Raw genomic sequence first — 26,822 nt, 5'->3', positions numbered from 1 at the left:
TTAAAAAATACAGTACACCATACCACCATAGAGGTATAATTTTTTGTTGTCGAATAGTCACATGTATGCCGTAAACGACTAGTGGCGTATAGTATATCAGAGCAGTAAAATTACCACGGCTAGAACATTTAGAAAACAGAGATACTTAAAAGTAATATCATATTGAGAAATACAGAAAATAAGAAAAATTAACTAAACAAAAAAAAAGGTCTAGGGGGAATCTATCCCCCCATACCCCCCCACCCCCCGTAAATACGCCACTGCTGAATTTGGTCCAAAATAAGGCACCTCCGGGAAAAAGTTGGGGAACCTCTGATTTAAGATATACTTATGTATTACCTATTTTTTGTAATAGTAATTGATTGTACATTATACTTTGAACAATGTTGTAACTTTGTAAGAATATTAATTTATTATTGTTCACATCTTTAAATTATAAACAATATTAGGTATAGGTAATAAGCAACTTAGTTGTTTACCATCCCACGCAAATTTTTCGATTTTTTTTGTTGAGTTCATTTATAATATTAAACTATTAACATACATATTATGTTTATTACCTAATTAATCAATGGTAATACGAGTTTTTACTGTAGGGTAAGCATAATTTGATAAAGGCAGGGCATAATGTACAAGTACAAACTTTTATACCATAGAGTATAGGTATTATAGCAGGTATAGGCTAGGGCTATATTATACTATTGTTCTATCGTTCTATGATACTATTGATACTGTAGGTAGTAGGTACTATGCGCAGTCCATCGTACGGATAGCCATTATGATTGTGTATTTTCTTATCAATGGCTAGGTCAATAGGCCAACTTCACACAATCACACACGTTTTTGGCAGTTAAAGTTTATTTTATACATTTTGTTGCAAAAAAAAATATTTTTATCAAAATATACAAAGTATCAATAAAGGTTCTAAATCAACAAAATATGACTAGTTATAGTCAGTAATCTTATGAATAATGATTAAAAATTATTTATTTAAAAATCACGGATCACGGATCAGTTAATTATTGTTAATAAATAATAAAATAACATACCCAAATAATATTATGTTAGGAACATTACAATAGTGATTTTTACCAAGGATTTAGGTACCTACTATGTTAAGAAATAAGTAGTTTTTAAAGTAGGTAATTTCTTTTTCATACAAAACATGAACGATTCCAAAGATGTTCAATTAAATGGAACTGTAAGTACAGTATTTTATTCATGATTTCATAGAAAATTAAATATATTTTATGATTGTAAATTTTTCATATTTACCTATTCTAATTACCAGAGGCGGACTAGGCCTGTAAAAGCCTATTAACCTCCTATTATAGAAGGCCCCGTATAAAGAAAAACAGGAGAAATTAGTATTTTTACCATAAAAATAACATAATTCCAACTGTAATTACAGTATTACACCAATAATATATTATCAAGGAGTAACGATTTATAGTATTTTATAAAATTATAAATTATTATAAAATTCAGAAATTACAGTTGAAGATAATAAAGATTTAAGATGTGCTACACCTTAATTATGGCCCCTTGGCGCTTATTAATGAAAGGCTTCATATCCCTGTAGTACAAGGGCCTACAGGACAGTAGGTCAGTGGGCCAGTCCGCCCTCGTTAATTACCTATGTATTATAAACATAATTTTGAGATATACCTACCTAACTACCTAGTTAAGTATATCTAGGTATAGAACTTTGATAAAACAAATTAATTGTAGTTATAAATATGTATTAATTTATGATGTACATTGTACAGTATGTACCTACCAGTACCAGTATACCACATACATTGTTATACAATTGAATTTCAACTTTAATATAATTTCTAGTACACAATTTTTTTTTATTATTGTATTCATTTAGAGTAATTGGAAAACACGTCCTCGTCAAATCCAAGAAAAATGGGATACTCTTGCTATTTTCAAAGATGATAAACTAGTTTTAATGAAGTTTAATAATACGGTAATATTTTTAGTTTTTAAAATGTGCATAAATTGCAATTGATTATAATTAGTTAATTGTTAAGAATAATATACATTTTCTTTAATTAAGGAAATTGAAGATATTAATTCTAATAATCAAACAAATGTATGCGGATCTTATAAATATTTTGTGGATTCAAGTTATGTTCACTTTTCTTTGGACATTCTTGATAGTTTTAGCAAATCATTTAAAATTAAACATAAATTAAAGTAAATATTAACAATTTTTCATATACTTACTAAATTCAAGTTAAATATAATATCTGATTTTAGGAGTGAGTATTGGGAATTAGCTGCTCAAGGAGAACAAGAGACTCCATTGCAAAAATACTATAGATTGAAGTTTGAAACCGAAGACTTGTTGATACAAGAATCTAATTTTCAAATAGTTAGTTCTCTGTATTATGAATTTAAAATTTTATAAAAACTTTTTTCTATAAAAGCCAATATTGGCCTTAATATATAAAAAAATAAAAATAAATTTACTAGGTATGTATAAAACTATTTAGGTACTATTTTAGATTCTGAACTATTGGCTTGTACTTTTTAGACACTTTAGGAAATTACAAATTTACAAAGTTCTATAAGTTTATTACAGTACCTTATACATTGATAATAAAACAAATTATTTTTTATTGTTTCATATTTTAAAAAATCAAAACATTTTGAGAGAATCATGAAAAATCGTTTGAAAATAATGAAGAAATAATAGGCTTTTTAAACAAATTAGAATTTACTTAGAAATGTAGAATACATTTTTGTGTGTAAAATTATACATTCTTTAGATTATTATTGGCCCTACCAGCTATTCTGTTATGCAGTTTCTAAAAATGTTGTTACTAAGCTTAGGAATATATTTATTTCTAGGTTTGTATTTTTATATTGTGTAATCCTTACATAAATTATATGAATTTTTAAATGATCTTAAACAAACCGCTTGCGATTCGTGTTTTGCTAACTTGACTATTATTCTTAGAAGTACATAAACTTAATTTGTTTTAATGTGTTAAATTTTCATTCAGTTATAATAAAATTTTTTCAAACTGTTTTTAAAAATATTATCAAAAATCTTGAACATTTAAAACACTGAATGTATTGATAATTTTTAAATTTATTTATTTATTTATAATTTGACATTCAATTGGAATTTCCATACTTATTACTGTAAAAAGACCACATTTAAATATATTGATTTTCCACGGAGGTACTTAGGGAAGTCCTGTAATTTTGGACATATGATATATTTATATACGTCAAACAAATAAAACTACCTATCATAGTCGTAGGTAACCAAATTTTAATTAGTTGAATTTTATTTTAAGGTAAATGAAAGTGATCAAAATGAAATTCTATGTGCTAATATTGGATTAAAAATACAAAATATACTAAACAAATTATGTATATATAGCGTTAATGAACAATTACTTTTAGAAAGTCAAGAAACTACAAACATTTTTAATTTACAGTGAGCTATTCTAAATTAAATTTTTTTAAAGAATATTATAAATAATTTTGATAGTATCTAACAATTCTCATTTCATAGTTGTTATAATTTTAAAATGTACTATTATTTAATTGTATACCAATTTGTCTTTATTCGCTTTTAATGTTTTATTTTTATTTATAGAACGTACATTACTACTAAATTGTTAGAAAAATGTCTAAGTAGCGTTGATAAAGAACAGTTCATTGTTATTAATAATATTTCTAAAGTGTTGAGTATTGGAAAAAAATTCAAAGATTTAAAACCTAATACATCAAAGATTGTACAACTACTACAAATATCACGATTAGAAGATCGTCTTAGAAAATTGGAAGTAATTATTGGATCTGAAAAATCAATTTTGGTAAGAAGTACTATATTTTTTTAAAATATTATTAAATTTATTTTATAGTTTAGGTTGAGTCATTATTTATTGAAAAATTAAAAAATGTATTAAAATTTCAAAATTAAATAAAAAATTTAATTTTTAATTTTAAAATCACAAAAGTTTTATATTTAACTTAACATTATACTGTATTTTTTTTTTATTTTACAAGTACATTATAATTGGTAGGTACCAAGACATAAAAACAGATCTGTAATTTTCATTTAACCGATAATTTTTAGAATAAATAGTCACATATTTTAAAAGCATTATACTATATTACTTTTTTAAATAAAAAATGTTTTTATATTTTTATTTAATATATTCTATGTCTATACTTTATAATTTTTACTTATACTTCGTACTTTATATCACGGACTTTTTTTTTCAGAAAATAATATTTAGGGTACAAAATATATTATATACCATACAATTATGATTAAGTAAAAAGGTACTAAAAAAAAAAATTGTATTTAATGTAAAAAGTAATAACGATTAGCCATCGAAAACTTTTTTTTTCTGTTAAAATTCTGACTGCCTACTTCATATACCTTATTCCTCTATGGATCCATATTGTATATTAGTATGCTATAATTCACCTCAACCTTTAACTTTTGAAATATATTATAGATGCGCTTAGTTGATAGCAACAACAGTGATGGATTGGTTGAGGCCGTTTACATATTAAGGGAATCGTCCAAACTAATTTTACCTCAAATTAATGTAATTGAATCCAGAATAGTTAACTTACTACCTAAGTTAAAACAAATTACTTCTAAACAACTTGATCAAAATTTAGAAGTAGATCAAAAAACGAATAAACTCTATGAATTTGTTTTAAGAGCAAGAGAAAAATCAAATTTGTTATCCCATACTATACAAAGAATGACCATTTTAGATATTTTTCGTCATAAAGGTAACATTTACTTAATGCATTTACTTAATCATGTAGTATCTACAGACTACATCCACTATTTTAATGGTTAAGTAGATAGAGTTGTTAAATAAACTTTAAATATAATTTTTTACTGAATATTGTTAATTTAAAAATTGTAAATGATTTATAAAAAATGTATTTATATAATTTGTTTTAGTTGAGACATTTGCAGTAACAATGAACAATCTTAGAACTCAATATTCAGAAACTTCTAAAACTCTCAAGAAGAATGAACTATTACTTAATAATATTGAAACTTATATACCTAAACATTTGGCAAATGTGGTTTCCAATTTGCAATCCATAAATGCTCAAATAGAAGGTTTTGCTGATTAATTGAAAAATATTGAAATATAGTAAAATTTTACAAAATCATCTAGGTACATTGATTCTTTACAATTTCAATACTTTCACAAAAAAAATGTATGTATAATAATATGATTGTATACATGTATGTTTGAAAAATTGAATGTTAGTTACACAAATATATTATATAATAACTCTCATACTGATCTTTTACATATTTATTATCTAAATGAATATTTAATAATACAATACGTCATACAACAAGATAATTAATATTCGTTTGTAACTTACGAAGGTAACCTATATGGCAATATCTGATTACCAAAAACATATAAAATAAAAGATAAATGCTAAGCTCCAGTTATTATACCAAGTAACAGGACAACAGGACAATAGTTGTATGTAAAAATTTGCAATATTCTAAATATTATTTACACATTTTGTTCATTAGATTATTTTCTTACATTAATTTAAAACATAATTCAGTTAAATTTAGTATTAATGAATTATGGATACAATTCTCTAGTCATTAATCCAAACATAATAATTTGTGTAAGAGAAAGAAACTTGTTCTTAAATATAACAATTAGTTTTAGATTTTTAGTGGTCCCTACTCTACAGTTGTTATAATACTGTATTTATGTACGACTTTACAAAATTTAATTTTCAAAAACTAGGCAAAAGAAACAAAATTATTTTTTTAAATATTTATATAAAATGGATTTTCAGTACTAAATAATAGAAGTAATTTTTTTTTTTATTAAATTATTTAAAAACAGAAACGCCGATATTCTATTATAATTAATTATTTTGATATACAATTTTAATACATTTTAACCAACATAATACAAATATTTTTTTGCATAACATAAAAAATACAATGGCATTCAACATTGAGCATTATGTGTCATCATATGTGTTTGCTATTGGTAAAATAATATAGTGTTAATGTGATGTATTAAAATGCTTACAAGGATAAATCCGGCTTGAAACTAAAAATTTCAAAATTATAAAAATAAAACATTATATTTGAACAATTATTATAAACATGATAAAACAGAAGCACTAATATCTAATCAATACCACAAATTTGTGTTTTTAAAAAAAAATTTTTAGTGTAATTAAGAAAAATTAAAATAAGTACATTAATATTAGCAAACATAATATTATAAGACACTTGTCTTCCAAAAATGTAAGCACTTATATTATATATTATACCTTATAAAATATAATCAATTAGACTTAAAAACAAGGAGTTTATCAAAACAATATATAAAATTTATATTTTAGCACATTTAACTATTATAAAATATTATGTTATTATTTTGGTTACTAAAAACTATCAAATATATAAATAATTGCTGGATAGCACAATGAAGTTTTATAATGTTTAATTATATCAGTACGCTTAGAAAAGATTTTACCGCAAATATCACACTCATATGTCTTTGATACATTTTCAATTGTACTCTGTTCTTTGTTGCATATTAATCTATTTGGCTCAGATTTGTTGTAATGATTGATGTTTTTGTTTGATTGGCAATCGACTGCTCCACATTCTATGAATTTGTTATCAAACGGATGTAAGGAATGTGCAATTGATGAAAGAGTTAATTCGTCATTGTGGTTGTTGTTTTCTTCTATTTGGTAATTAATAGTTTTACATTTTTGTAATTTACTATTTTTAAGCTTCTGATCAATTGGATGCAAGAAATCTGCTATTGATGATAGAGGCAATTCATTATCCTGATTAATGTCTAGTTCAATTTGATAATCAACCGTTTCATATTTTCCAGATCCACATTTAATTTTTTTTTTGTCATCAATAAGGTGTAAAAAATTTTCTCTTGATGAATTAGGTAATTTATTATCCTGTTCAAATTTTCGTTTTGTTTGGCATTCAGCAGTTTTACATTTTTTAACGGCACTTCTTACAATTTTAAGATTATTAATTGGGTGCACACAATTTGAGATTGATGAAAGAGGCAATTCATTACCCGAATCACTATAATTTAAACATAATTTTAAATAGGTAATTATTAAATTGATTATATATAAAAAAGGAACGCCATTTGGAAATAAAAGGAATGTGTACATTTGCTCACTTTTTTTTTTCTACTAGGTACATAAGTGCCAAGAGACAATTTTTTTATATTTTAGGTTTATTTAGCTAATAATTTTTGTTTTACATAATCGTCAAGAAGATACTACTTACGCGTTTGTTTCCTCCGTCTTATAAACGTATAACATACCAAATTTTCATTCACTGGTCTCAAGTGTTAGCTTTTGTATTAGAATAAATTGACTTATTATCAAAATTTTAGATAAGAACATTATCTGCGCTTAAGCGTCGGAAATTTTTTTTTCTCAATATTTTGATTTTCAAGTAAGATATAGGTATGACGTGAAATAACACAAATTAAAAACGCTCATATCTCCCTTGAAAATTAAAATATCAACTAAAAGGCTGACACTTAAGCATAGATAATGTGAAAAAATGTAATGTCGCATGTTTGTAAGACGGAGACATCAAGTGCATGGGTACCGTCCTCTTAAACATTGTACATTTATTATAAACTACAATTTGGTCAGCGTTAAAATTAAACTATTATTTTTTGTTAGCATCTCCTATAAGATATACGCATTATTTTATGGGTACAGGCAATGCATAATGATATTAAAATTTTTTTCAATACCATGTATACACAAATATTTCAAGCAGCAAAAGTATTTGGTTTAGGTATTTTATCTAAATTGAAATGGCGCCCCGAAATTGAAAACTAAGCTGTGACTTACTCATCAAGATCGGATAAATCATTCAAATTGTTTCTCCAATTTACTGTATTATGATTATTCGCATTAGAATAAAACATCATAAGTTATTTAGTGTAGTTTCAGATGGTCTAAAATGTAAAAATAAATTTATTAATAGGTATCTAGGTAACTCAATTTCTTTTAAAAATAATATTAACATAATGTAAGTCTTTAAAAAAATTGAGATTGTAATAGGTATACTGGTACCAATCAATTAAAAAGCAATTAATATTAAAAATGAAAAGCATACCTATGTACTTTTATTTAATATATAATTATTTACAACAATATTAAATGATAATTAGAAAATTAGAAATATTTTTTTTATAAATCTTACATAAACTCGAAATGTTCTTAAAAAATATTGTATAAAAGCTATGGTTAACATTATTTTATATGAATATAATATATTATCTTAAGCTTCGACATTTACAAGAAAAGTATGGGTTTCAACCTTCAGACGAAACTAATGACCATAGATGATTCTAACATTTTAATTCTTAATGCGGTGCTAATTTGATTTTTATCAAAACATTCAAGAAATTCGATCGTTTATACCGATATGAAAAATACCGCTCCAGGATGAATAATATTACATTAATTTATTGATAATAATATGGTTCGTTATCGGGTATCCGGGTACGGTTTTTTTTTACTACCTACTGTTGAGATCAACCATTAACGATTTTCTTGATTATATCGATTATAAATTAATATATTAACCATAGATCACGGACGATAATTTAGTCGTACTAGACATAATATAAAACAACTATAATTAAAACTATATACCTAGAAAGCTGCGGCCGACTACAGGATTTTGTTTTATAATGATGAAATGAAATTACGTATTGTTATCATTAAAATGATTCGTCCATCATTCTTATAATCAGCACGTACAAGAGGAGAGGATACCTTTGTGCCCACACCTAAATCCGTATGTCTGATCTATGATTCAGACGTACAGCATGGACAATTTCACGATAGTCCTCTTTTATCTGTGGTTTTTAAAATTAGAGAGAATTTTACATTTTTACGTTTCATAAAATGTTTAGGTAAGGCATCTTATCCCTGGCATCCCGTGGTCTTTTATTGATATTTTAATAATTACAAATTCTTACCTTTAAAATATTATTTTTTTAAGTTGAAAAAAAATACGGGTTATTTAATAAAAATAATTATTTGCCAGCAACAAAACGTTGACAAATTTATTTGAAGAAGAACGCCAGAATGGTTTGAAAATAATTTTAATCAAGGGATTTATGAAGTTGTGAGACTTCACAGCTTTGACATTTTATTATGTTTGTGTCAACTGTCAAATGTGAATGCAATTGTCCGATGGTATTGGTTTTAATTTTATGCATTTGTATTTGAATCGAAATATATTATAAACGTTAAAACATTAGTTATTTATTGATTCTTCAAGAAGATAATAAGTTGCTGAACAAATTTATGTGACAGCCTATTTCACAATTTGCAATAGAAAATTAAAAAATAAAATTTATGTTGATTGGCTCCAATGTATTAAAATGCTATTAGATTAAAATTTATAATTAGGTAACTACATAATGAAAGTATTCTCCAAATTAAGCAACGCATTATTTGCATATAGCTATATTTGAAATTTTCTCAAGTCATTATTGTATACTATCAAATAGATCATCCCAAGAGTGGTCTTCAACAAAAAGTACATTATTGACCGAATAACAAACTTTATCATGTATATTCAAATTATTAGTAATCTAAAGAGCGTATGCGATAGAGTAGTACATAGGCTACATTATTAGCTATGTATATCTTTCATTTTTTGTTCATTACTGAGGATAACAAGTAAGGGTTCAACATTGATTCCTGGTGTACTCCTATACTTATACACAATACTCATCTGTTTCTCCATACACACTTCACTGTCCCCTTCATACGTATCCTCTATTTCTTTCACTCTCCCTAATATCTAAACGTCTACCACAATACCCCTACTGATTCTTCAAAATAATAGTCTCATTCTAGTATTTAAATTTAAATACAAAATTATAAGTTTTCTTTGCCTACATAACCGTGCATTTCAAAATTTACATTGGGTGAAAAGTATATTAATATGACCACATAAAAAAGAATAAAATAAAAGTTGGGGTATATAAAATTAACTTAAGTTTAGAAATAAGTTTTTAGGAATACGTTCAGTTAAGGTAATAATAAACAAGAAATGTGTCTTATACATTTTTTATAAAACAAGTAACAATATACAAATAATATAAAAAGAGTAGGTAATTGTGAGTGAAGGATCATTAAAGAAGAATTAAATTGGAAGATCGGAGGGCCGATAATATTAATAAATAAGATTGATAACTATTTAATAATTGAGAAATAACCAGTATATCTTAATACCGAACACTTTTTATATTATAACATATTTTATTATATGTAGTAATTGTTTAACACAAAGATAAGGTAAATTAAATACCAATAACTCTAACCACAACCCATAGATAGAAAATTGATTATTAATTCAAAATTGACAAAAAAAAAAAAATGTCTAACAATTAAACACTTTTTATATTAGGTACTTAATATTGTATTGTACTTCAGTAATTATTTAACAAAAAATAACTTTATGTACAAAGATGATTCACAAATATTTTTTGTTAATGGTTTAGATACATATGACAAAATAACTGTTAATAACTCCTATCATAACACACAAATAGTAGATTGATTTTATTTGAAAATGTACAAAAATAAAACCTTAATATGCATTAATATAATACACTTTTTATTTTAGTAAATTAATATTTTACTATAGGTACTGAAGTAATTATTCAACAAAGAATAATTTTAATTACAATGATTATAAACATTTTGTATATACATCAAACAAATATAAATAACTCATAATAAATAATAGATCATAAGTAAATAATTTCAGTAGTTGAAGATGAAAACTTATATTTGGGTTGGAGCTCCATATAATCCCTGAAACTAAAATAATATATAATTAAATATTGTATGGTTATAGGTTATTTCATAATCTAAAATCTTAAGAGGACGCTACACCCATATGTGTTGTCTCCGTCTGACAAATGTACTACATACTACATAGCAAAAACTGTTTTGAGCGGGATAGAAACACTCAAGCTGTAGTGATAGTTAAGACTCCAATGATATACATGGTAAACAAACTTTTAAATTAGACAGCGTTTAACTTTGGTATTCATCTGTCATCATCAGTGTGACGTTAATCGTTAATTTTCGGTTCGGTTCCATAATCTGTTTTTTAACTTTATTTGCGATAAACGTTAAAGCTATGTTCAACAAACGGTTATAGATATAACGTTATAATTTAAATGGTTCACCGAACATTACTAGAAAAACGTTAAAATTATATATGTATTTTGAAAATTTTGCCAAAAAAACGTTAAAAAATTTAAAGTTCTTGAATGATAGACCTAATAAACGTTGTTAAGTTATTAGTCCTTGTAAATCTAATCAGATGAACGTTTTGAAATAATACATTCTTTTACATTTAATCAGAAGAACGTTTTGAAATAATGCGTTCTATTACATTTAATCAGAAGAACGTTTTACATTAATATGTTCTCAAATGTTTTAAAATTATCTGTTCTTGAATATTTAATCAGAAAAACGTTTTAAAGTAATATGTTCCGATTGTTGGATTGCTATATGTTAATGATTTTAAGATGGATACAATAAGGGCAGGTGCTAAATAAAATAATATTTTGTTAAAGTATGCCAATTATATCTATACAAAAAAATTATAGAATACAGATAGTATATTATAATAGGTACATTTATGAACAGTTTTAAAACTAAAATTATAAATTTGGATCTGAAACTTAATTATTCGCACGCCTACAATTCCATATTAGTTAAGTATTATACCGTATGAGTACTTCAGTACCTTATAATTACGATATACGACTTACATTGTTTATCCGCTTCTATGTTTCATAAATTATTATTTATTTGTAGTATTTATTGATTAATATTAATTTACAGTAGAAATTGATTATTATTTATTTAGGGAGGCATTTATTTATTATAATTATTAATTAATGTATTATGTTACTATATTATTACTTATAATAACTTATCACCTATATTATCATCATATTATATCATCTTATATTGTCAAAAATAAATGATCGGCTATTGGATTTATTTTGGGTGAAGCTTCTTTAGTTTTTTCAAAGTCACATGATGCTGTTGGGATATAATTTTGATCCTTATCTTAGTTATTAGCAAAGATAGGACTAGATGTAAGTTAAGTTTTAGATTTTGATATTAAAGTACTAATTATTCTTAAATAATTTTAAATCCAAAATAGACAAAAGATAATTTTGATTCGTAACGTTATTTTTAAAGTTCGAACAACGGTTTATTTTGTGATGTTCTATGCGTGTTAAAAGTTTGAAGAACCTATTGGCTTACTACGTTCTTTGTGTAATTATTGTTCAAAGAACTTAATAGGTTATAATGTTTTTCTTGTAATTGTTTAAAGAACTTAATAGGTTATGACGCTCCTCATGTCAATTCTTTAAAGAACTTTTAAGATTATAACGTTTTTTGTGAAAAAGTTCAGTAAACTTAATAGTTTATAATGTTATTTTATATGAAGGACCAATAAACTAAATTAAATAATTGGTTTCGTTCCATTATATTTTGGTTTATGAACAACAATAATGTTGTTAACCGATTTAAATATGAAGTTCAGACACTAGTTAGTTGACTATTTTCCATTTGCCCCGTCTACTGGGGCAAGTGCATGATGAAAAAGATGGATAAGTGGATGACGCTCTGCTGTACAGTAGGTTACAAGTGGGTCACTGTATAATGAATGGTACTAAATTTGAATTCAATAATATAATCATTGTATACGAAAAACGATTCTGAGCGGTGACTGTTTGTCAGTATGGATATTTTATATTATAAATTATTAAATATTTTATATTTTATATTATATTTATATTGTTATTACCAGGGCTAGGATTTGTATGCAATAAAAAACGGTAAAATATGCATTTTATTTACCAAAATATGCAAAAATATGCGTTTAAATTTTTATAAGATAAACACAAAAATATAGTTACAAAAAAAATATTTTTTTGTTGAAATACATCAGTGATTAGCTGTTTGTTTTTAGGGTCACGTTACCAGTTTTTCAAATTTTTCACAATTCTATAAAATTTGAAAATTAAATTTTATATTTTAGTTGCCACTTCAATTATAAGATTTTTACACTAATCTACTACCTAATACCTATTTAGGAGGGGGAGTTGATAGGGTGTATTATATAAAAAAAAAACGACTTTACGGGAATAACGCTCAAGCTTTGTAGAATTGTCCGATTCTGATGACTTTTTTTATCTGAAAGAAGAAGACTTCCTACAGCCCACACCAATCTCTGATTTTGTATTTTATTTCAAATAATTGTATTAAAAAATTTGTAAAAAAATGCTTTTTATCTTGTATTTTTTTAGACATATTATAAAGTTTGAGAATGAAATATTGAAAAACAGAGATTGATGCGGGCTGCAGAATATTTCTCTCTAGCAATTACAATAAAAAATTATGAAATTTGGTTGATTCTGTAAGGTGGTATCATTATTCCCGCAGAATATATTTTTGAGGACAAAATGGCATCGGCATCGGGCGTTCTAATATAATATAATTGAGAAAAAAAAATAATTTAGAAATAAATTTTATAATTCTCATTCACTACGAGTGTTACATGCTACGATCACATATTTTCGAAAATTAATGTCAAATTATTTAATCTTTTATCGCATACCTATTGTACCATAGGATTGTATTTATAATAATAAAATTTATGTTTGACAAAAAACCAAGTATTATGAAATTGACTATAAAACATTTATTTTTCGCATTCTTATAATCAAAATGTACAATAATATTCATTTTATTCAATATATGCAATAATATGCATTTCATCCAAAATATGCAAAAACATGCAAAATAAAAATACCACCATTTATCTCATCATGAGGTGATTCGTGGACATTACTGACAAAATCAATAATCAGAAGTCGCAAAAAAAACATGCTTTTGCATATAAATCCTAGCCCTGGTTATTACTTATTATTAATACGGGAGCCAGTAATTAATATTATAAAATTACAACAAAATAACTAAAATCCGTTATTTGGTTATTTAATATTTAATATCCTCCAAATTTTTTTTATATTTTTGAGATTTATTGGTCCTACTTACGTGAAATCTTAAGTTTTTAATCCTTAGCTATAAAAGTTGAGCATTTTATAAATTTTTAACTACAAAATCATTTATAAATTTTAAATTTGATAAATGATATCAAAAGTCAAACTTTAAATGCTTATGAAAAAAAATTGTGCCTATGTATTTTGAATATTTTTCATCTGCTATTTAAGCATTATATCAGGAGCCTTGTATTAAATGTTGATGCTTTTTGGCCCAACAAATAAAATTTTATTGATATCTATAGAAAAAAAAACCCAAAATATCCAATGTTGTAAAATTTTGAACTTCAAACGCTCGTAAAAACTTAATTTGACTTTCAAAATAGGCATTTTTTTTTTTTGATAAAGGTAGATAACTTTGTAATGAATCTTGTATTACATTTTAAAATCTTAGATTTAAATAGAACATTTTTTAGGAAATTCCAAATAAAAATAATTTGCACATTTTCGTGATTTTTACACCATAAGCCAAAATTCAAACTTAACTGTCCCAAACAGACAGACACAAAAATTAAAAATTAAAAAAAAATAAAAACACTCATTGTAAAATCAGTACTCAGAATTTAAAAATTTTTTTTTTGTTTTTAAGTGATAGTAGCTCAGTTTTAAGAACAGATTTATATTCTTGGTATCTTATACAATGGATATCATCTACTACTAATGTCATAAATAGAGCCCGGAATTATATGCATTTGCATATTTGTACTAAGTGTATGTATGTCTAGGGGATTTTAAAATGTCTGTGTTCATATTACACCGAATTTAAACACAAAATGTTATATTACATATTTTGCATATTTAGAGGATTATTGCATATTTATTCATAAATGCACATAACATGCATATTTAATGGGTTTTTAGTAAATTAGCTATTTTAATTTAAGATAAATACATTTTAGTAATTTTAAAGAAATAAGTATATTTACATTCAAAAACTCATTTCAATGTCTTCGCAAAGCAGTGAACAACATGAGCGAAGCAAGTTACGTGTATTACGTTTTGATAGAAAATACTTATTTGAGTTACTCCAGTTTTAGAACACGTGTATGAGATGAATCAAAAAATCGATAAGGTATTATATATCGATAGTCGTAAAAACTTATTTGGTCAGATGTGTTTTTACGCATTTATTCAGTGTTTACTTGTAGAAAAATACTTGTTATATGCCATTTATAACACGTTCAGTTCATCTTGGCCATCAGCGACTGTTACAATTACCATCTAATAATGTAAAATAATACCAACTTTGTAAGTAACTGTGACGTCAGCGGATGCCAAGATCAACTAGATGGGTTATATATTATGAAGCAATGAAATATGCAATTAGTAGGAAAAATCCATTACATGTATATGCATATAATCCTCAGTCTAATTATCATCATAATTATTTTGGTACTATTTATTAATTGATTTAAAAATAATAAGATTGTAGGTTTATGTATACTTTGTTCACCGTAATTTGATCTACTTGCTCGACAAAAATAAGCTGCAGCCCCACATATCACCGCTTCTTTAAAGCGCTAGTGGGCTGTATGCATGGTGACAGCTGCCTACTACGATGAGCAACACCGATCGTCGAATACTTCTGACCAATCACAGACCACCGGTCTCTGACCTAAGGGGTTTGAAAGTTTCGGAGACCCAGTATACATGCGTGGAAGTGGGTCAACTTATGATAAACAGAGCATAGCAGTACTTAAAAATGATTTTCCAAGTTTTTTCACAATATCATGATAAAATTACTGTGGTCCCCCAACTTAGACGTACCTATGGGACTCCTGCCAAATTATGCCACCAAACAAATTTATGATTTTTAAATATACTGTTATTTAAAAAAACAAAATCATTTTACTTACGGATTTTTCCGACATTTTATTCAATATGTTTTTGAAAAATAATTGTAGAATATTCAGTGTTAGCATAACCTGATTCTCCCAGTAATGATAACATCTTATAAGGTATTAAACCCAATTCCAATAAATGAACGAAGTAACTAGAAACAATTTGTGTTCTGTGTAAATCAAACTTATCACTAATTACATAGCAGTAAATGAATGCAATTTTCACCATATCGGCAAACCTTTCATCAGTGTCAATAAACTCCTAAAAAAATAAAATTTAATTATGAAGAATTAAAATTGAGGAGTCACATAATTTATATAGTATATAGTATATATAGTATAATTTATACTAGGTTAACTACATATTATGTAATAAATGATAAACAAAAATTTGAAACAATGCTTTCCATAGTAAATGTTATTATGTGGTTAAATGTTTATAATTATTTATAGTACTTAAAAAAAAAAATTAGTATGTGAGCCCACCATTAGACACTGGGGAAGTAAAACTTCTTTCATAAGTAGAGGTCGGATATATATTCTCTTACAATCCTTAAAATATGATGTTTTTATGTCACATAAAATAGGCAATTTATTCTCTTAATATTCTTGTAAAACACCAGATATATGATGTTTTATGTCCTTAAATATGTAAAATATTCTTTTAATATTTAAAAAAAATTCAGTTTAAATTTATTTTTTATTAATTTGCTTTTAAATATATTTAATTTAATTAATTTTACAATAGCAATTAATAACTATATATTGTTCCATGTGTTCCGGTGTCATTTTAGTACGCCGGTTTGTAAGAATGTTTATGTATACGCTGAAGGACCGTGTTCAACATCAACCGATGTCACTGGAGAATATTGTAAGTCGGCTACCATGGTCGGTAAATAATTTTCCAGAAGTTGTACTGTTATTTTCACTAAGAACTTGTCCAATATTTTTCAAATAAACTTTATAAACTGCTTGAAGTTTTTGGCATATTTGTATGTTATAGTAATATGAGACGAGTGGAAAGACAATATTATGTAAGCAATAATATATCGCACTCAGATATCAACACGAAACACGACGGACGACTAGTAGACGACGAATAGTAGTGATAGCTAACAAAATAACCGATGTGCTATCGCAATCGATAAGGAATACCTGGAGATAAATTTTTATTAAAACCCAGAAATAAATCATTTAGTGAACATTGTATTTATCAAAGTGCTGTACGCAAAATAAGTTCATTATATGCCGATGTTAGAAAAATATTTTCAAATAACGTGTTAAATATTCTCTAACCCCTAAAATATGCTTATTTATGCAAAATAAAATTTTTCATGTGAATTCTGAGTTTCATGAATCGTAAAGATTTCTCACTCCCATTTAACTTCATGAACTAGAAACAAATATGTAAAATCATAAATCCGACCTCTATTCATAAGTATTGGGGCCCTTGAAATTATAAGTGAATTAGGGAGAGAGTAAGAAAAATCAATACAATAAAAATAAACGTGCACGCCGCCGCGCATGAGTTGCAAAATAAATAAATAAACGAACGTGTCGTTTCATTTTTAGTTGCAATTTTTTTTCCACCCACACCTCAAGAAAGAAGTCTTACTTCAAAAACCTTTAAAAATTACTAAAACACATAAACTAGAGTTTAAAAAATGATTGTATCTTAATTTAATTTTTACTTTCGTTAGATTTCCAAAATGATTTTTATATGTTGATTGCTCACAGCAACAGTCAATGATCATATTAAATAAGTCCATGTCAACTTGACGATATTTTACAATTTGTTGTATAAACTTTGTATAATCCGTCATCAAGTATGTTAAGTTTATCAACTTTCTTAGACAGATGTTCCTTAATGATAGCATGTTTGTGTCTTTTTCTATGTCATTAATATGTTTCATTACTTTGAACACTAGAAAAATAATATCACTGATTAAAGTTAACAGAAAATAGTCTAGACTTGTCTTAAATTCTCTGTGAAATTCAATCCATGTGTATGTATTATGAAAATAAATTGGTTTTTATTTAGTTGGAAGTCAATTAAAAAATATAATAATGCAAAAGGAGCAGGTATGTTCATTAAATTTGATTTATACTATAATAGTTAATACTTAAGATTTAATAGGTCTTACATTCTTTTTCACCATCATATTGATTATTAAAATCAGTTACAGATTCCAATCCATTTTCTTCTTCACTATCATATCCTTGAGATTTTAATATCAAATTCTTATACATTTTTTCATGAAATTCGAATTCCGGATCATAATGGTAACCTTCATTACAAATTACAAATATAAGTTTTAATTTTAAATAAACATAATATGTATTACTTATTTTATCGGATGCAGTATCTACACTTGACTCCAAAGTTTGAAAATGAGTGATTTGACACTCATAAGCTGGTACTAAATCAAGTTGTTGAAACTTGAATCCATTTTCTTGTAATTTCAATATTAGTTTCAGATCATTTTCTTCCTAAAATTAGATGAATTACTTGTTTGAAATGTTGTAAATGTAATAAAACTCTGCAGCTAGTTAGAACTAAGTATAAAATGTATGCGATGCTAAATTGTTTTCAAAAAGTAAAAAAAAAAAAAATGTTTGAATGTGTTTTTCTTTTATAGTAGGTTATTATTTTATAACATATTTTGAAGACCTAAATAAAAATAACATGAATATGGCAAAAATTAATAAATATACTCTGAAACTAATAAATAACATACAAATAATATTAGTTTACCTCTGCTTCAAGTTGTTTATCATTCAAAAAATTGAGCATATTATCAAATACTTCATTCAAAATATCTTTATGGCATTCACTTATTTTTTTACCACATATTTCCAAAAGTACAATAGCTATTTTAATAGAGAATATATGCTGTTCTTCAAGGAAATTTGTTAATATTTCTATTGCCAATCTTTCATCAGCCTAAAAGTAAACCAATTAAAAACTGTGCACTATTTGAAATTAAAAAATAAATAAATTAAAAACTTACAACACCATGGTTAATCAAATGTCCAATAAACATTACAGAAGCTGAACAATCTAAAATTTCATTTTCAATAAAGGCACTTTGGAATAACATAACGCATTTTTTCAAGACTAATTTTCCTATCTCTGGAAGCTAAATATAATAGAAAGTAAACTTTTACAAATAATCTATACAAGACCAATTTCATCAAATCATATTACTAAAACACTTACTACAAGATTGATAATAGCAACCAAAGTTGCATAAACATGTGTATCGGTAGTTGAAAAATGTTGTGATGAGATAATAAACCGACAAAACATATGTTTACCTCGTATCATATTATGTTGTAATAACTCTTTTTTCACAGTTCCAATATTAACAGCATTAACTTTGTATACTAAGTAGCCAATTAAGACATGTAATTTATTCCAGGCAGTTCTCTGATCATCATCTCTAAAGAATTAAACAAAGCATATAATTTGCATATTTTTTTTTTTATTTTTTTTGATTAAATATAAAACATTATTTAACTAATTGTGAAATAAAATATACTTCAGAAGTGTTGTTTTTTGATTTTTATTTAAAATTAAATTTAAATACATATTTGTGGTAATTTAGCTGGACTATTTTAAAATAAATATTTTAGAAAAATGTTTAATTTGGTTAGTAATCTATATAGGTATTAAATACAACTTATTGCTAATTAAATGGATATATTTAATTTGTATACTTTATTTTATTCTATTCATCAGTGATTCATCCCCATAACATAAAAAAATCAGTAGTTTATTTATCACAGAGCTATAATTAGTGGCAGGATCAAGCATTTCATTATAAATTAAAGTAACATATTTCCATCGTGCTTTTTCAAGGAATAGACTAAACTTAAACTTTCAAAAACTTGAATTTGGATCTGAACTTTTTAACTTTTAAAAATGTAATATCAAAATATTAAAAAATGAACAGCATACACTTCATAAAAATAAACTCAAATTAATCTACTGTCATACTTAATCATTTAAAACATTATTGTACCTCAATTTTTTTCAAACTCTGGACTGTTTGAATTTTTTTTTTAGAAATATAAAATTAAAACATTATGCATTTATTAAATATTCCAAAAAAAATTAAAAGTAGCATTATGATCAAAAAAATCATGTATTTATTATTAAATACTTATAAAGAAACCTAAGATAAATTATATTTTAATGGCAAATAAATACTCCTCAAATTATAGCTCTTTATACTTATATAAATAAAATAATATATTTTATTTAATTAACAAATTAAATTATGTAGTATAAATTAAGTATAACAGGTACCTTGATTTATCTATAACTCCTTGCTTATCATCTATATAATTGGATCTTGTCTCTGTAAAGTAAATTTCATGATTATAATACTGCATTTACCTAATCTAATATATTTTTTCAGTTATTACGAAAAAATATTATAGCTAATCAATGAATACTTTTGCTCATTTTTTATGGCCAAAACTACCTTTAGTTATAGTATAACCTATAAGATATTTTGGTTTGCTTATACATTTAACAAATACAAATTGATAGTTTAGATCATGTTCAAAATAATGTTTTTACTATCAATTAAGGAAACAGAAGGCCATATATTTTTTCATAAAACAAAAACTCGAACTACAAAAGATAATCAACTCATAAACAAACAATATTTTACAAATCTTGATAAAAACTCATCAAAAGTATAAAATTTACTATGTGTAACATAGTATCCACAACCCATGTTGGCCATTTATAATAATAATTAGTTATGTATTATCACTAGGGCAGTGAAGTTATTGCATTAAAAAACTCACTAAACTGATTGCATTATTGCACTTATAAATTTAAAAATTGAATCTAAAAAATTTAATTATAATCAATAAAATCAAACATATTAATAAATAATAATAATAAGTTGTTTGAGAAACCTGGTTAATCCCAAAACCCAAAGTTAAATTCTCTTATTATATTCTGTTGAACAAGAAAACGTACAGACCGCACAAAAATCGGTTTTGCTCACTCATGTCCACGCCCACCACCGGCCGATGCCGATGATTATAATCGTCAGCGGTCAGTGAGAATCGGTTGCACGTGTGGCGCTCCCATAATATAGTGTTGGTCACGATTGGGGTTCTTAGAGGGGAAACTGAGCCTTTATGAGCTTTTGGTTATTAGTCTACATGCACAAAACATGTGCATTCTCTAGTTGAACGGAGTATAGTAGGGTTTCTATTGATTCCTAAAATTTGTACCTATCACTATTAACAACTATTCTAAAAGATGGAGGAGTCGGGATTCTCTTAAAATATGTAGACTTACATATTATGATAAACTCAAACCTGCAATGAAACGTGATATCATATTTTTAGACAAATAGGGTTCCTCAAATAACTAATACATTTATATTAGCATTTTTAATAGAAAATCCCCAACAAGTTTTCTACCTTACTCAAAAAGAGTTCACTGGAAAGTTACGCTAGTTATAGCCATTAGTAGGGCTCGGAAGTTGATGACCTTAAAAACATCAAAAAATGACCTAAAAAAATTACAAATATTTGTTTTAAATTTATAATAATACATTTTTTTAAATATTTTACTCTATTTTACTATAAAATTCTATATACATTTATCAAAGCTTACAAATTGCTCAAAAATCATTGCATTGTATAATTAGAGCGTTTTTGATGTTATCAAAAGTAAATGAAATTATCTGTTAATAAATATTTATACTTTGAAAAACTTCTCTCCACGTCCACTGAAGTGATTGGGGCATATCTGAAATTACGACTGTAATCGGATACTAATCAATTATCAGGAAACACGACAACGGACAAAATGTAATCGGCGAGATAAAATCGGATAGGTACTAATCTTAGTCCGTGGTAATTTCAAAGTTTAAAGTTATCGGCATAGACAAGAAACAATAAGAAGTGAACTAGTGTGAAATCAATAAAAAAAACTTAAAATGTCGAAAAATGACCTAAAAATGTCAAAATATGACTTAAAAGGACAAAAAGCCAAAAAAATGCATAAAAATGCAAAATAAAATTTAGTTTTTCAGATTCACATGCTAATGAAACACATTTGTGGCCAGGAGAGCATCGTCTAAAAAGTTCCAAAAAAAAAAAATGCAAAATGCCTCAACTTCCGAGCCCTAGCCATGAGATATTTTCATTATTTTTCATAAATTGGTGTATTAATTGAGGTACCTACCTATTTTTTATAAAAAAATATATTTTTAAATGTGGGTCTCATGAAATCTTACAACATACATTATTAGTACCTACAATAGAAAATAAAATCCAAGAAATGTAAGAGTAAAATTGAAGGTATTTAGAATTTAGATTGGAATTACCTAATTTAGTTAAATTATTAACGTACAGAATTGTAAGCAGCACTATATTAATAGGTAGCTGTATATTAGCATTATATTTTTTTGCATATAAAGACTTTAGACTACCTACCTAATACATTTTAACATTTATCATTAAATATGTCAGTATTTAGTAAGTACCTATTATAAGATCACAAGTTTGGTGAATGAATAACATATCATTAGGTACCAATGTACAAAGTGATATATACAAAATGTAAAATTAATATTCTGTATAGAATATAATAAAAGACTTAAATGGGGGGCTCCAAACTTTTTTACTCAATGGCCATAAAAAAAATTTAAAACTTTTATTTTTATTTAAATGTAATAAGCTGAATAAATAAGAACATGTTTACAATGTTGTTTAGTGTAGTTTCAGCTCTGTATTTGTTTATTATTGAAAAAAGTACTATAATAGATACATTGTACTTCATTAAAAACCTACATAAAAAATAAAAAGTTAAAATTAATACTTAGGTAGGTACCTAGTTCATTATTAAATTATTTGACAGGCCAGTAAAAACTTTTATACAGCTCGTAGTTTGGAGACTCCTGTAAAATAACATAATTTATACTACAATGTATTATATAACTATAACCATTTAAAATTTATTGGTAGACAGAATATTAACAATAATGAAGAATGATATATAATTACAAAAAACTCTGGTTCGATGAGCATAGTCTGCGCCTTTGAGTTGAGCCAAAGATTAGCTAGGAAATTGAATGATATTAATTTATCAAACATGTAAAAATAATGAAAATAGCACTTCAATATTTATTTAACAAAACATGGTCAGTGATAAATAATTACTACATCGACCATAACACAACATCAACAACAATCGGTACGGATACTTGCACGGTTTTGAGCTGTAGATAACCCTCGGGATAACCAAAATTCAATACATTTGTGTCCATTTATTGAAGATATTAAACTGTTAAAGATTAATATGAAATTACTAAACCCTATATTGGTGTATTGCATTGTGACCACCAGAAAAAACACAAACAAAAAATAGTGAAAAACCGTTAAACGCAGAGGAGTTGTCAACAAATGGAGATGCGTAACGGAACAAAAACCAGATAAAATACGCCTTGAACCCTCGGCTGCTGGTGTGTTACGATCTTATCACAGATATTAACATCTTTGTAGGTACGACAATAATCGTCAACAAAAAAAACTTACGAGATCCTTCGTGTTCCTGTTCGTTGCTGGTAGATAGGTTTGAGACCATTGATGACGATTCCATTTTCGTCAGTCAGAACAAATGTTGTGGCTATGATGGATTCAAGATTACCTTGTAAGTATGTTTAAGTATATCAACGTGAGTACGGGACAGCTCTTCGGCTTCGATCCTCGAAATGAAAACACGCCGGCTGAAGAGTGAAGAGCAATGAATAGCGATTACAAATACGAAATGAAAATGTGTAAGACTGCAAAATGAAACTATAAGTAGTGCAGAGCGCAGGCACACAGTGAGAACGGCAATAGTAGACGACCGATAATAGCAAACTAGCGAAGTGCTGACTCGTCTGCGAGATAATTAGTGATTAGGTTACGCGTTGTTTGTGCGGCAGTAACTGTCGTCTGTCGCGTTGTAACTCAGAACTCACCAGTCGTCGCTTAACGTATTTAATACCCACAAAAACAGTTGTGAATCGGGAAACTAGAAGTCAGTTTAGCAATAATTATTGAAAAGAAATTAGGCAACTCACTACCAGTCACGGCAGACAGACGTGAAAATAAAAATTAACAGGTCCACCTAACATACGTGTGTACAGTTGTTGTGTTTATTGCATTATTATAGGGTTAAAACTGGTTGATGGTTATCACTGTTTGTGCAAATGATAACACGAACCGAGTACATGGTGAGAATATGACAAATATTGTCATTTGTCAACGCCACGGCTAAGATATAAAAGACTGGTATCGAAAACATCAGTGATCACCAAATGTTTCTTGAACACGGACTAAGATGTATAAGATATATTATAGGATGTGTGTCTGTATCTAGGTACCCGGATGCCCGTGTACATCATGAACAAAGAAGATAGTCAGTTCTTAATTATTCTTTATTCTTCTTAGTTCATGGTGTATAGCGCATGAAAAAATAAATAGGTATGCTATCAACGTAACTAATATTGGTCGAGAACGCGCACCCATCCCACACTTCGCCAAGAACTGTGACGTAAGCCGTTCTCACCACAAGAAATAATAATAATATATAATATCGGAGAACGGATGACGTAATTTTTGTGGTGGGAGAACACAGAGTTGCGTATCACAAAGTTGATAGCATACCTATTTATTTTGTCATGATAATATAGCGTACATGGACCCATCCGTGTATATATTCAATACCCGGCCAAAGCCCTAAGCCCAACAACGATACGAACGTGAAAAAAAATCAAACATTTTTACAGTGATACCCGCGTGTCCACTCGCTCGCTGTGTTGCGCTCGGACAAAAAAAAACGAAAATATCCACCGACTTGTTGTGCAACACCACCACTCACCAGTGGTGTCATTTCAGTTTTTATTAGACTAGGGCAACTTTTCACTGCTTATCCGACTCGACATTTTTTCACTCAGCATAGCGGTTAAGGGTGGTAGTGGTTTGTGGAGGGGGGGGGGGGGGGGTTGGTAAATGTGCCGACTTAAGGTTGATGTAAATACTAGACTGGGGCAAAAGCCCCAGTTGCCACCCCCAAATGACGCCACTGAACAGCCCCTCAAGTTGGTCACAGGGTAACCACTCTTACCATTATCTCTTATCACTCACGGGCACCCGGGTATCTATCCAGAACACAGATATATATATATAATATTTATTATTTATATCTGTAATCCAGAAAAAGAGCGCATCAAGCGGATGAAAACCGGTCGAAACGCGCGCATGTATCCCCACCACAGGTGGCTGATCGGCGGCGGCGATCGTGCCGTTGTCGACAGCCGACGAATGACGACCAATCACAGAGCGATTATACTCAGCTAGGGGCTTTCGGACGTCGTTCCGCGATTAATTTTGATGCGCCCATGATATAACTAACCAAGTATGTCGGCAGCTAATCAAAAAAATACGAGTTTTGGTCCTAGTTGGCGCTGGTGGTCACAGCTGTTTTCGTTATTCGTGCAATTTGGTTGTATATTCCTTAGAAAAGAAAACATTTCATCGTTTTTTTCCAACGACCACCAGCAAAACGCGGTGGATAAGGAGGAAATTTTGTAGCGACAAACGTTCATAGATAATATAAGAATGGATTGGACATGCCTATACCATTTTCATATGGGGTCATATCTACTAATGCATTATTTTAATTAGGAATTCGTGTCCTGGTATACTGTCTTTTATATATGTTTATAATTTATTTCTACAATTTCATTATAATTATTTTTTTTTTTAAATACTAGTGTGTTTTTATATCTAATGTTCGTTTGCGTATGATGAAAGAATGTATAATATATCTATAATATTATAACTTTAAATGGTCTGAGTAATATATATTATAAAGAAATATTTTTTTGTTTTATTCCGTGTAAATTCTTACTTCTAAATTTTAAACTATTTTATATTTATTTATTATTTATTATTACATGATTTTCTGTTTGTCTTTTTTTTTTTTAAATTTTAATTTTATATTCAGGCGGTCCATCGACATTATCATAATAATTATATGGTAGATTAAAATTATATCTTTTAATTTTTGGAATATAAACTTCATCATTATTCATTATTGTAACTATTTAATCCTGTTTTACTGCTCGGTCGCTTGAAATTAATATTATTTCTGTTATTTAAATAATCATTCCTATAACTAGAGTTTTTTATTTCTGAATTACGTTCAACTACTTTTAGTTGTTTGAATAATTCAAGAGGTTCTGAATTTTGCGTTTTTACTATTGGTTTTAATGTATCTATTAATCCTTTTGCTAACTTTTGCTTAATTAATATTTCATGTAATATTTTTATTTCCGTATCTGTTTTATTAATCGTGCTAACGGTACATAACTAGTAATAAAATTTCCCTATTCTTTGATAATAATAGTTTTAGTTTTCGCTATTGTATTTGTAAATTTGAAGCTGTAGTTAAGCATTCATATGCATTTGTTAAATAACCTTTAATAAATTCCCACTTTTTAGTGGATACATTTTTATATCTTATTTTTTCTAACGGTTTTTCGCTTATTATAAATCCAACTAATGTTGATACAAATTTTTCTTCTACCAGATTTTTTACCATGTCACATATATTTATAAACGGATAAATATCATCTTCCTTCGTGCACAAAGGTATCAATTTATAAGCGTTCTTAAATGTTATGGTTACTGCCATATTAATTCGTTATATTATTTTCAATACTAACTCTTTATATTCAAAACTTTCCGTAATTTACAACTCGTAATTTTATAGATCTGTTTT

At 26.9% G+C, this 26,822-nt stretch overlaps 4 protein-coding genes across 6 annotated transcripts in view; 2 read left to right on the top strand and 2 right to left on the bottom strand.

Moving 5' to 3' along the window:
* The window catches only part of LOC132935500 (nuclear transcription factor Y subunit alpha-like), a 53,025-nt gene that overhangs the window by 8,527 nt on the left and 17,676 nt on the right, over positions 1–26,822 (top strand). The window lies entirely within an intron of this gene.
* Positions 846–5,280, top strand: LOC132935499 (dynactin subunit 2-like). The gene is made up of 8 exons (XM_061002072.1): positions 846–1,201; positions 1,877–1,975; positions 2,066–2,205; positions 2,269–2,383; positions 3,318–3,460; positions 3,623–3,842; positions 4,494–4,779; positions 4,958–5,280. Exons 1-8 carry the CDS (start codon positions 1,166–1,168, stop codon positions 5,134–5,136), a joined length of 1,218 nt encoding a protein of 405 aa, XP_060858055.1. The 5' UTR covers positions 846–1,165; the 3' UTR covers positions 5,137–5,280.
* Positions 6,439–8,380, bottom strand: LOC132946804 (zinc finger protein 415-like). The gene is made up of 3 exons (XM_061016887.1): positions 8,258–8,380; positions 7,903–8,009; positions 6,439–7,111 (listed from the first exon to the last, which is right to left on the bottom strand). Exons 2-3 carry the CDS (start codon positions 7,980–7,982, stop codon positions 6,439–6,441), a joined length of 753 nt encoding a protein of 250 aa, XP_060872870.1. The 5' UTR covers positions 7,983–8,009; positions 8,258–8,380.
* LOC132935303 (pre-mRNA-splicing factor CWC22 homolog) lies at positions 10,499–24,180 on the bottom strand. 3 transcript variants are annotated; one of them, XM_061001799.1, is made up of 11 exons: positions 23,588–24,180; positions 22,884–22,950; positions 20,328–20,379; positions 19,236–19,458; positions 19,027–19,155; positions 18,771–18,959; positions 18,361–18,505; positions 18,160–18,303; positions 17,707–17,939; positions 16,031–16,277; positions 10,499–10,899 (listed from the first exon to the last, which is right to left on the bottom strand). In XM_061001799.1, exons 4-10 carry the CDS (start codon positions 19,341–19,343, stop codon positions 16,047–16,049), a joined length of 1,179 nt encoding a protein of 392 aa, XP_060857782.1. In that variant the 5' UTR covers positions 19,344–19,458; positions 20,328–20,379; positions 22,884–22,950; positions 23,588–24,180; the 3' UTR covers positions 10,499–10,899; positions 16,031–16,046. The 3 variants fall into 3 exon arrangements, with proteins under 3 accessions (XP_060857782.1, XP_060857779.1, XP_060857780.1); XM_061001796.1 differs by lacking the exon at positions 22,884–22,950 and having other exon boundaries at positions 23,588–23,934; positions 24,016–24,180; XM_061001797.1 differs by lacking the exon at positions 22,884–22,950 and having other exon boundaries at positions 23,588–23,778; positions 24,016–24,180.

This window comes from Metopolophium dirhodum, chromosome 1, assembly GCF_019925205.1.
Source record: "Metopolophium dirhodum isolate CAU chromosome 1, ASM1992520v1, whole genome shotgun sequence".
Taxonomy (NCBI): domain Eukaryota; kingdom Metazoa; phylum Arthropoda; class Insecta; order Hemiptera; family Aphididae; genus Metopolophium; species Metopolophium dirhodum.
Note: the sequence above shows the minus strand (reverse complement) of the source record. Positions and strands in the feature narration are given on the sequence as shown.

What these genes read in the sequence shown, in the direction of transcription:
- LOC132946804 (XM_061016887.1), bottom strand. Translation starts at nt 7,982, where the DNA reads ATGATGTTTTATTCTAATGCGAATAATCATAATACAGTAAATTGGAGA. An exon ending in GATTTATCCGATCTTGATGA is followed by an intron (nt 7,112 to 7,902) that starts GTAAGTCACAGC and finishes TTTAAATTATAG; the next exon opens with TGATTCGGGTAATGAATTGC.
- LOC132935303 (XM_061001796.1), bottom strand. Translation starts at nt 23,651, where the DNA reads ATGGAATCGTCATCAATGGTCTCAAACCTATCTACCAGCAACGAACAG. An exon ending in ACAGGAACACGAAGGATCTC is followed by an intron (nt 20,380 to 23,587) that starts GTAAGTTTTTTT and finishes TTTACTTTACAG; the next exon opens with AGACAAGATCCAATTATATA. An exon ending in ATATGATGGTGAAAAAGAAT is followed by an intron (nt 17,940 to 18,159) that starts GTAAGACCTATT and finishes TTATTTTTCTAG; the next exon opens with TGTTCAAAGTAATGAAACAT.
- LOC132935499 (XM_061002072.1), top strand. Translation starts at nt 1,166, where the DNA reads ATGAACGATTCCAAAGATGTTCAATTAAATGGAACT. An exon ending in ACAAACATTTTTAATTTACA is followed by an intron (nt 3,461 to 3,622) that starts GTGAGCTATTCT and finishes TTTTATTTATAG; the next exon opens with AACGTACATTACTACTAAAT. An exon ending in AGATATTTTTCGTCATAAAG is followed by an intron (nt 4,780 to 4,957) that starts GTAACATTTACT and finishes AATTTGTTTTAG; the next exon opens with TTGAGACATTTGCAGTAACA.